The 12444-nt window shown below is 28.2% G+C and overlaps 1 protein-coding gene across 1 annotated transcript in view; it reads right to left on the bottom strand.

The window, feature by feature from the left end:
- The window catches only part of LOC107437531 (DBH-like monooxygenase protein 1), a 92955-nt gene that overhangs the window by 44310 nt on the left and 36201 nt on the right, over nt 1–12444 (bottom strand). Inside the window, exon 2 of the mRNA XM_043040087.2 lies at nt 1617–1756. Coding sequence (XP_042896021.2) covers nt 1617–1673 — 57 coding nt within the window. The 5' untranslated portion in view covers nt 1674–1756. The remainder of the gene's footprint in view (nt 1–1616; nt 1757–12444) is intronic.

Genomic DNA, 12444 nt, shown 5'->3' with positions numbered 1-12444 from the left:
GCATGTAACAGTACGCAACGAAACAACATAAAACTCAATTTTAACCTGTATTATTAAAGATTTACTTAAGACGAAAAAGTAAAACAATGTTTCTGTAAGAGTTACTATTAAAAAATTTTCCTAAATTTATCGTAGTTATTGACAGCTAAGAATGCGGAAATTGTTTTTACAAATTGCTGTATTTCATGCAGTGAATTCGACGTTCATAAATTCCATATGTAGCATAATTTCTGGGCTTTTTATGCATATTATTTTCCTTAATAATTGAAATCGAACATAATAAATACTATCCCTCTGGTCAATCATTCAAAGTTTCAGTATTTTTTATTTGATCAAGATAGGTTATTTTATAGCATATGGGTGTTCAATTTTCTTGAATTCCTATTATATAATGCATTGTTTTATTTCGATAAAATGTAATACTGTCTTTATACACATCCTCTTTCAATTTAATTTTTAATTTATTTCTAAATTAAAAAAATATTTTGCAATTTATCGCATTTAGCATAGACTAATTCCGCAAAATATTTTTCTGAGTGATGATTTTGTTTTGTGTGGTCAATTTAAGTCGAATGTTGTGTTTTATATTTTTTAAATATCACCGTTTCTTTTTCCTTTTTTAATTTCTTTTCCGTGCTTGTAAATCTAACATTTTATCATTCTTGTGATCTCATAATTTATTGTATCCCAAACTACATATGCAATCGGATCAGAAGGTTTGTGAATCAACTTTTTTTGGCTGTATTGTGAACTTTCTTTTTATACATTATCTATCTGTCACGCACGTTCAATACATATCTTTTAGATTTATTCATTCGTTTCATATCCTGAAATCAAACATTTATATTTTTCTATATATATATATATATATATATATACACTCACCCAAGATCCTTATAGTGGCAAGTTTGATTCCTGCATGGCTGCATTTTGCGTCCTTAGACTCTTAAAATATGAGCTATTTGTCAATTTCAAGTGGATAAAGTGAGATAGAAATTGTTGTTTAATAACAGTCCCTACACTCGTGCCTTGGCACAAAATGGCTTCAAAATCTAGAGCTGAAGCAAGAACTATAATAACAATTTCTACATGGCGTTGCTCTATCTTCCCTCTTAATGCAAAGTTTTAAAATGATAAGTTAATATTCAAGAGAGGGAGAAACAGAAACTATATTAAAATCTGTCGAAAAACTAGTGAGGAAGGCGGATCAAGACCTTTAAAGAAAGTAAAATTGCCTGAAGAAACTTAAAGGTGCTTCTAGTAATCCACTTACAACTCCTCCGTTTCTCCAAGCAATTAAATTGATCCAACCTTTAACACTAACCTTCGTCTTGTTTTTATTCCTGCTTTCTGCAGTAGTAACTTGATAGATTTCAATATTATTTTTATTTTTTCATCGCTTAAATGTTATTTTGCAAGACTTAATGTGTTTATTTCAGTTTCAACAAGGATTTAAAATTCCTGTATTTAGGGTGGTCATTACGAAGCACTGTTCACATTGATTTGAAAACTACAATACATAATTATATAAAGGCTCTTATAATTAGACCAGGGAAAAAATAAATGTTATCTACAAAATATTTTTAATTTATCACCAATAAAAAAAACAAACTTACCTGTAGAAAAGCTTTTCCGTTCTTCACCCATCCGAAGGCTATATCACTTCCAGACATTCCTCCATTTACTGATAAGCCTATAGCAACATAGCCATGTGTTTCAACTTCAATTCGAAAGAGCAGTCTTTCATTCGGATTGTCTAATTTCCAGTAAAGATGAAAACGATTGTTGTAATCTAAAACTGTATGGTGGTATCCATAGCAGGATTTATGATTTAAAATTAATAAAACAGATAAAATCCAATTCAAATAGTTTGAAACTAAATTGAAATTCATTCCTAAAAATTGCATTTTTCAGATCTTTTTTTTAAAAAAAAAAAGATTTAAATTCTTTTAAATGCCATAATACGATATTGTTAATAGTCAAAAATCTGTCGTTGACTCATGCATATATTTTTTCAACAATAACACCACAATTAAATCCTCCAATATTGTTCTTCGGAACTTTATTTTGATTTCCTTATCATTCTATCCATACAAATACGTAATCTATGTATTGTTTAAAATATCATTGATTATCTAAAGCATAGTTTGGCGAGGAGAGAAAAAATAAACCGCTTTCACCAACACATTTTCCGTGAATGAATCTCCATCCCCAAGTTATCGTTTGACTCACCTCGTAACAGATGGGCAGAGTCACGATCAACTAGGAAGGTTCCGCCCCAACCCTAACTACAGCTTTGAAAAAATCCTTCACTCCGGTTTCGGAGATCACATCTAAATGATTGTTCTGTGTGTTACCGGGGTTTCTTTCACAGGCGTTTAACAGGTGTGTCATTTCCGGCGTCTGCGACCTGCCTACTGATTTGGAAGAAAATGTGGACTGCACGATATCATCATAGACCAGGAATATGACATAAACAATAAGATCTAAACATCTGATGGGGCCTTTTTAGGAAACAAACTGTGCATAGTTCCGTTAAGGTTGCTCTTCATTGATCTTCTCTTTCCTCCTTAATCATATTTTCTAATACATAGAAATTCGTTAGACAGCAATTAGCTTTAAATTTTTGAAAAATTTTTTAATAATTTTTTAGTTTTTTTTAGAAATAGTCGAAATTCAAGTTCAGTTGAGTTAGTGTTTTATGATGAAGAATTTTTTTTTCTCCCCACTAATGTTTTCAATTTATTTTATTCTATAGAAATTTCCAATTTATTATATAGTTCTAAAATATGTCTGATGGGGCCTTTTTAGGAAACAAACTATGCATAGTTCCGTTTAGATTGTTCTTCCTTGATTTTCTCCCTCCATCTTTATCATATTTTCTATTACAAAAAAATTCATTATATATTAATTTGCTTCAAATTTTTTAATAAATTGTTGGCAATTTATTTTAATAAAATTTTAGGTCTTTTTAGAAATAGTCGAAATTCAAGTTCAGTTAGGTTATAGTTTTTTGATGAAGAAACTTTTTTCCACCCTATTTATTTTATTCCATAGAAATTTCTAATTTATTCTCTTAGAAATGTCTGATGGTGTCTTTTTAGGAAACAAACTATGCATAGCTCCGTTAAGACTGCTCTTCATTGATTTTCTCTCTCCACTTTTATCATATTTTCCATTACAGAAAAATTCATTATATATTAATTTGCTTCAAATTTTTTAATAAATTGTTGGCAATTTATTTTAATAAAATTTTAGGTCTTTTTAGAAATAGTCGAAATTCAAGTTCAGCTAGGTTATAGTTTTTTGATGAAGAAACTTTTTTCCACCCTATTTATTTTATTCTATAGAAATTTCTATTTTATTCTCTAAGAAATGTCTGATGGGGCCATTTTAGGAAACAAACTGTGCATAGTTCTGTTAAGGCTGCTCTTCATTGATCTTCTCCCTCCACCTTAATCATATTTTCTAATACAAAGAAATGCAGATAGCAATTAGCTTTAAATTTTTAAATAAAGTTTTGGTAATTTTTTAAAATAATTTTTTAGTTTTTTTTATAAATAGTTGAAATTCAAGTTCAGTTGAGTTATTGTTTTATGATGAAGAATTTTTTTTTCTCCCCACTAATGTCTTCAATTTATTTTATTCTATAGAAATTTACAATTTATTATATAGCTCTAAGAAATGTCTGATGGGGTCTTTTTAGGGAACAAACTATGCATAGTTCCGTTTAGATTGTTCCTCCTTGATTTTCTCCCTCCATCTTTATCATATTTTCTATTACAGAAAAATTCATTATATATTAATTTGCTTCAAATTTTTCAATAAATTATTGGCAATTTGTTTTAATAAAATTTTAGGTCTTTTTAGAAATAGTCGAAATTCAAGTTCAGTTAGTTTATAATCTTTTGATGAAGAAACTTTTTTCCACCTAAGTCTCCTACTTATTTTATTCTACAGAAATTTCTAATTTATTCTCTAAGAAATGTCTGATGGGGCCTTTTTAGGAAACAAACTGTGCATAGTTCCGTTAAGGTTGCTCTTCATTGATCTTCTCCTTCCACCTTAATCATATTTCCTAATACAAAGAAATTCGTTTGATAGCAATTAGCTTTAAATTTTGGAATAAATTTTTGGTAATTTTTTAAAATAATTTTTTAGTTTTTTTTTATAAATAGTCGAAATTCAAGTTCAGTTGAGTTATTGTTTTATGATGAAGAAACTTTTTCCCCCCACTAATGTCTTCAATTTATTTTATTCTATAGAAATTTACAATTTATTATATAGCAGATGTCTGATGGGGTCTTTTTAGGGAACAAACTATGGATAGTTCCGTTTAGATTGTTCTTCCTTGATTTTCTCCCTCCATCTTTATCATATATTCTATTACAGAAAAATTCATTATATATTAATTTGCTTCAAATTTATTAATAAATTGTTGGCAATTTATTTTAATAAAATTTTAGGTCTTTTTAGAAATAGTCGAAATTCAAGTTCAGTTAGGTTAGAATCTTTTGATGAAGAAATTTTTACCCACCATATTTATTTTATTCTATAAAAATTTCTAATTTATTCTCTAAGAAATGTCCGATGGGGCCTTTTTAGGAAACAAACTATGCATAGTTCCGTTAAGACTGCTCTTCATTGATTTTCTCTCTCCACCTTTATCATATTTTCCATTACAGAAAAATTCATTATATATTAATTTGCTTTAAATTTTTTAATAAATTGTTGGCAATTTATTTTAATAAAATTTTAGGTCTTTTTAGAAATAGTCGAAATTCGAGCTCAGTTAGGTTATAGTCTTTTGATGAAGAAACTTTTTTCCACCCTATTTATTTTATTCCATAGAAATTTCTAATTTATTCTCTAAGAAATGTCTGATGGTGCCTTTTTAGGAAACAAACTGTGTATAGTTCCGTTGAGGCTGCTCTTCATTGATCTTCTCCCTCCTCCTTAAACATATTTTCTGTTACAAAGAAATTCATTATATAGCAATTGGTTTTAAATTTTAGAATAAATTTTAGGTAATTTTTTTTAAAAATAATTTTCTAGGTTTTTTCAGAAATAGTCGAAATTCAAGTTCAGTTAGGTTATTGTGAATGGTTTAGGCTAGGTTGTAATGAAGAAACTTTTTTTTTCCGTTCATGTCTTCGATTTATTTTATTCTATAGAAATTTCGAATTTATTATGTAGATCTGAAAAATGTGTCAAAATCAGCTTCCATTTTTGAACAAATTTTTGATAATTTTTGTAATTATTTTTTGACCTTTTTAGAAAAAAAGCTTAGGAAAGTTGAAATTCAAGTTTCCTTACGTTGTTGTCTTACGAAGAAAGTTTTTTTCTTCCATTCATGTGCTTTCTATTTATTTTATGCCATAAAAACTTCCAATTTATTATATAGCTCAAAGAAATGTGTTAAAATTTGCTTCCTATTTTGAATAACGTATAGAATATTTTTCAATACTTTTTAGGCTTTTTCAGGAAACAAGCTTTGGAGAGTGGAAATTTAAGTGGCTTTAAAACAATTTCTACAAATTTTTAAAAACTTTAAGAATGCTTATGCGTTAATATAGCAGTTTTCTTCAATTTTTTTAGATCTAATACCTGCAATGATTTGCACTAAAAAGCAACTTGTTGTAAAAGGCATCTTGGTAATGCAACAAACTAGATTCTCACCTATGACTGACAATAATCAAATTATGCTGTAAAATGGTATTAAATCATTAAAAATTAGACACTGTTGTGAAATTCCTTAAGATGTCAAAAGTAGTACTGAGGAGCCATAGTTTTGGAGTTAAAGTTGGAGTTGGAAAAATTTTTCAACTCCGGTTTGTTCAAAAATAGGTCCAACATGCTAATAAAATAAACTAAAATTTTGATTTTATAAAAATTATTTAGACAGATATTAATGATAATGTGAACAACAATATTACTCATATGAATTTTAGGACAGTTATTTAAATTATAATTTATCGCAAACTTAATATATCACATTTGAACGTTATGTTTGACTGAATTACTGATAAAGAGCGCAGAAAAAATTTGATTAGATTGCCTTTTAATTCATAAATTCCAAAACCAAGTGTATTATAAAAGTTAATTAAAAGGGTGGACAAAAGAATTTAATGCGAAAATTGTAAGAGTTTAACTAACTAAAGACTAAAGAATTTTCGTGCAAAAAAATGCTTTTATATGTGAGAGTGTGTGATAAGGTTCTTTCTTCAAAATGATTTTGCATAATTTCACATTTTGTACAAATATATTTTTTAAACTTTATTTCTTCAATTATCATATTATAAAATGTAATTTTATTCAAAATACCCTTAATTCTAATCGCATATAAAAAAGTAGACATAGGGGAAACGATGCTAGTGTGGACAATTTTTACGAATTTGCTAAAAATGCTTACTAATCTTCATTTTGAACATATTTTTTCATTAAAATTTTAACGTTTTTCTTGATTTTGAATTATAGATAAGCTAATTCTTATCTGTAGTTTTATAACAATCTTTTTTCCTTAATATTGTTTTATTGACCTTCTTTCTACGGAACTTATACGTTATAAAGTTTATTAAGATGATAGTGAACGTCATAATCCATAAAAGAATACTTTTAAAATATTTAATTTGATGAAAGACGATTTTTTTATCAATTTATTACTAATAATCTTAAATTGATAGTTAAATTAGTAGTCTTTATGCTATATCTAGTCTAGTTATGAATTTGTTTTTGGTGTATATACATAAGCTAAAAATGAATTAAAAAAGTCGTTATAAATATTGAAAATAGTTATTAGGGTCAGGCGAATAGTTATTACAGTCAGGGTGCTTTATTAAGAAATTTAGGCATTTTATTTTAATTTGTTATTGAAATACTAATAAAATATTTTATAAATGCTTGCTCTTTCCGTATTTGATCACCATTGCTATGAGAAATATATATTCATTTAAAAAAGGCCATTTCTTTTTTCATTGGCATTTTACTCGAAATAATTTCGTAAAGGCAACCGGAAGATTTAATAAATTACGAGTTATAGGTTGGATCTAAATATAATAAGCGATTTCAAAATTTATTACAGGTTGCAAAGCACACTAACTCGCGGAACCCCTTAACTCTTCAACGGAACCCTAGGGTTCAGTAGAACACCATTTGAGAACCAATGTTTTGTCTCCTCACTACACAGGCAAGTGTAACACTGTTTTACCATCCTGTCAAAATTTACAGGGAATATTTGAGTCATAAATAAGACAAGTATTCTATTGGTCAATTTTAGCTCCATATCCTCACTAACTTTCTCTGCCCTATATAATTTATAATTAACACTTTTACTAATATTACTAATATCTTTCAAGGATTCGGTTTTTTTAAAATTAAATATAATTCGGAGTTGAACATTTCTACTTTCTCACACCAAAGTTCTGGTCAAAAAGCACTTCTTGGTAGAAATAGGCATATCATGGGCTCATTTTTATGTACAGGATGTGTTAGAGCGTAAGTATATAAATTTACTATAGTAAAAAACTGAATAAATATATGTACTACAATTTAACTATAGTACAAAAAGTCAAAAAATTAATGGTGAAGAAATTATTTATCTTAGTGAATTACTTGAAATTAAAACTTCTAGAGCGCCGTCTAAAACCACATGGTAGAAATAGCTCCATTATTGAATAACTCAAAAATAATTCAAGTAAAAAAAATTTAAAAATAAAAACGAAAATATGAGTTTTGCAGAATTTCTTCATTGAAAACTATTTTATTTTTCTTACTTTAATTCTATAGTGCGTGACCTTATACATAGCCATGCTGTGGAAAGTGTTATTAGAAAAAGAGAAGTAGTTCATTGCTCGGATCGTAATTGAGAGGGCGTACGAAGGAACAGCGTACCTTTACTGTATTTTTTATAAAATCTCATTTTCACCCAATTTTGCAGTTTTTTTTTTCTTTAAAAATTTTTTTGAATTTTTGTAAACGTAACTTTAACGTTTAAGTGAGATGAAAATGAATACACATATGTTCGGCTTAATTAACTAATAAACTTAGAGATAATTAACTTAGAGGTTACATTTAGGAGTGGTGCAAAACCCTACTTTATACTGGCTAAAATTTTGAGAATTTTATACTAAATTTTCATGCATTTCTTCATGTTTTTCTTAAAGTGCATAAATGTTGGAATTTATGAGAAAAATTAGCCTCCATGAAAAATTAGCCACAACAATACTGTTCTTTAACATTTAAATTACCTGGGTATTTACTTTTATAAAGGTTAAGTTACAATTCGATTATTTCGGAAGAAAATAAAAAACTTAATATTACTAAAATATATCACTGTGCATAGGCATATTTGTTGCAACGCAAAGTTGATGAAAATTTGCAACCTCTTGACAAATACTATGCAGTGGATGGCATAGGTTTAATCTTTTATATTTTGTTGATTTTTCACTTTAAGATTCTATTATTTACAAACATTTTGACAGGACCATGTTCGCACTCATGTTCAAGTAGATACAGAAACTTTTACATGGTTTGCATAGCATTAACTTCTACGCATTATTGCAATTTTGTGATAAGGCATAAAGGGGACATCTCAGTGATTCTTTTTAATTGTTTATCTACAACTTCCATGGAAAATCAAATACTTTTTACGGATAGCTTCAATTTATTTTTCTCCGTAAATCAGAATTATGCTCTTAATTTACATAGGCTCCTTAAAAATTATAAATGCCTTCTTTAATCCCGGGATACTACTAAATCAGGGTTCGTAATAAACGAGTTCAACTTTATTCAATTTTGATAGCAGAAATGAAGTAATTTTTATCTTGTAATTACAATAAAGTCTTGTTCCAAAAAACATGTATTTATTTTATTTTATTTATTTATTTTAAGAAAAAGAGGAATGGTCAAATATCACAATTCTATTTTGGACATAAGTTAGGGGTTTATCGGATCAAAAATGCGTGACAATTCAATAGGGATGACAAAAGGGGGGGGGGGATCTGCTCCTTCCTTTGCTTCTTTTCAAATAAAAAGAACTTTTTTTTTTCAATTCATTCTATTTAAGCTTTGTGGCTGGTCTTGGTTCTGCTTCGGTAGTTCTTGTCTACTTGTATAGAGTGGATCAGCTTCCATAGTTCAGAAGAGGGGAGAAAAACAGGAGGTTTACAGCAAATAGTTTATTTTATTCTTTATTTTATTTTACTTTTTTTTTTTTTGATTTGCAATCTTTTGAACTGTGGCCATGACCCTTAACGAAAATCGTTTATTTCGACGGCGCTGCAAAATAATTTACCATTGCAATATTGATTTTTACATCTCATGTATAATTATGCAATTACTAGCAAACTAAGACGTTATGTTATGTTATGCATAAACTGAAGTTGTTTGATTTGAAATATTTGGTTGCTTGATTTTTGGTATACTGAGGCTTACAAATTAAAAAAGTGAGGCTTAAAAATTAAAAATTTTTAATAGCTTATGGAATTTGTCATTTTCGCTATTTGGTAAATTTTTTTTTCTTTATCTTTCAGCATAAAAATCTTAAAAGGCTCAAGCATACTACGCTGCAAAAAATAAGCACGGCTTTTTTTTCTATTTAAAATAATGCAATATTACAAATAAAAAAATATTGTTCAGCAGAATTCTCAATATTTTGATAGCAATTATAAAACAGATGTGTTCTGGAGTTTTTTTTCTTCTTTTTTTTTTTTGCAATTTTAAGGGTTCCTTCTAATTTTTAATGTCAGAAAACGCTAAAGATAAACCGGTGTGAATCATAAAATTAGGAAAAAGATAAATTTTATGATATTTAATTTTGAGCATAAGTGCATAATTAAGTAGCATTTGCACGAAATCCATGTTTAAATGAGAGCTTCTATAATTAAAATGAAATTGGTTAAATAGTTCTCGTGCAAGTTTTTATTTTATTTTTTATTTCTCAGAATTACTTAGACCGACTTAATTTATATATGGATTTTGTGATTGGAAATGTCACTGTCTATGAGTATGGGAAATTTTATTAGCTTTTAAAGTAAAAGTTTTTTCTGTCACTTATAAATTTAATAATTTCATACAAAGGAAAGTTGTGAAAATTTATTTATTTATATACAAATTTTGTATGGATTGATCGCTGGGCAAAAGAGTTTCGTAAATGAAAGCGAGAAATATTAGTTCCAGAAATATGACGAAAAAGGCAAATAAAAATGATATCAAGGAACTAAATTGTCGATAGTTTTTCATACTAAACTTATGGTATCCCGTTCCATATTTTTTATGATCAAAAAACCAAATGCATCGAAAAAAGTTATATTTATTCAGAAAAGGTAAATTTTTGTGCCCAATTTATTAATTAAATTCATAAATAACAGTTATTAATAAATACATTTGAAAAGCATTTTCAAAATTATGAAGATTGCATTTTTGTACTTGAAAATCCGATCGAAAGTTATTTCGGGTGAAAGGTTAGCTTATTATACACAATGTAAACTGTACACTATGTACGACACAGAATAAAATAATACAGATTGATTGCTAGTATTTTAGCACAAAGCTAATAAAAATATTTGTTTCGTTTTAATTTTTTAATATTATCTTAACTTTTTTTTAATTAAATCATTATTAAAAAATTAAAGTAAAATTTCGTAACTGATGACTTTTTTTTTTATTCCTTTGACGCAGATGAGACACTGGTACCCTTTTTATCTATTATTTTTTTCCCATAGGTTCTAATTACAGCAAAAATAAGTTTTGGTACTTTTCAATTATAAAAAAAATTGTCTAGCATTAAAAAAAAATCTGTTAGATTATCGGAATTATGTTTGTAATAAAATATAAAATCCAAAAAAAAAAAGTAATGCGAAATTTTTTTCCATTTGTATTCAAAAATCAATTAATAATTGATTTTGTAAATTAAAGAGATTTCAATGATGAATAACTGTTTCTTTTCAATCCAATAACTGCAAGTAAGTGCAAATTCGGAAAATCAAAAATCATTGTTTCGAAGTGAGCCGTGTTTGGAAAATGTTTGCTTTAACGCAGAAAAATACACCGATGCTTCGTGTTGTATTTCATAACTATAAATCAGTTTAATGCTAAATATAATATTTTTTACTTATTTTGACCTTTATACAAAGTGATGAAAAAGTATGAGAATATGTTTAGTAAAAATTCTGCATTAAAGGGTTAAAGTCAGTGATTCAAGGCTGTGCTGGGTGTCTTGAAAAGGTGACAAAGAGTGATGATTGAATCTGAAAACGTTTCTCGAAATCTATATTTATTAGACAGATAAGTTTCCAGGAATGACATTCTGTGAAATGATCCTATATAGAGCCGTGGTGGCTCAGGGGACGGAGAGCTCTACTTTCAATTAGGTGAACCGGGTTCGAATCCCAGCAATGACTGATCGATACGAATTCCACACCCGGGTCACACCGACCACAGTGCTGGCGTAAAATATCCTTGGTGGTGACGGATCCCCCCCTCGCTGTTAGGCTAACCTGGAGAGGTTTTCGTGGTTTCCCTCACCATGTTACTCATATGCAGGTTATTTCCATTAAAAACATTCTCCACAAAGGCAAATTTCTACCAATACTTGATCCAGAAGGTCCCTTGTCTTCTGGAATGGGTTCAAAATTACAAGGCTACGGAGTTGAATATTAGTAGTCGTAAATCCAAAATTGGGTCGGCTGTTCAAAATAAAGTAAAATGAAATGATCTTATATACTCAGAATTGAAATGTAATATATTTTTTCTTTTAATCATCGACAGTCGAAATTAGAGTAGGTTCGTGAAAATACTATTACATGTTTGATGCTACATGCAACTCCGTAAGGCCAGTGGGGGGAGGGGGGAGAAAAGAGTCAGTTTTACATAATAATTTCATAACATTTTATTAAATAATAATTTTTTCTGGACCCAACTTTTTATTGGCGAAACAAAATCTAAAATATTCTCGTAAATTTTCAAACACTTGCAATTTAAGAGGAACCAAAATTTATCAACTGTTTCTACATTATCTTTAAGAATGTATGGGCATTTCGTACGCCATAAAAAATCACAATTCCTAAGAGATTTTACTAAATCCCTTTAAAATACGTTTAAATGTCAAAATATAGAACTTCCAAACAAAAATTTATAAGACTATATACTATAAGAATAATTATAAGTTCTTAGAAATATTTTAATTATGAAGGTGAATATATTTTTTAGCTTTTGAACGTATTTTTGTGACTTTCTTTAGCACATACTTTTAAATGCAGAAAAAACATTTTCACTAATATAAATCGACTCACATCAATTCTTATCTCGAAATAAAGTTTTAGTTGTTTTCTTTATGCCATATGAAAGTGAAAGGAACCATAAATGCACATAAGTGCACATGAAAACATCCTGGACATAAGTTGCGTATGTAATTTTTTTAAACGGATATGATCTTTTTAAATAGCT

Source organism: Parasteatoda tepidariorum, chromosome X1, assembly GCF_043381705.1.
Source record: "Parasteatoda tepidariorum isolate YZ-2023 chromosome X1, CAS_Ptep_4.0, whole genome shotgun sequence".
NCBI classification, from domain to species: domain Eukaryota; kingdom Metazoa; phylum Arthropoda; class Arachnida; order Araneae; family Theridiidae; genus Parasteatoda; species Parasteatoda tepidariorum.
The sequence above is the reverse complement of the archived record's forward strand: the minus strand, read 5'-3'. Positions and strand labels throughout refer to the sequence as shown.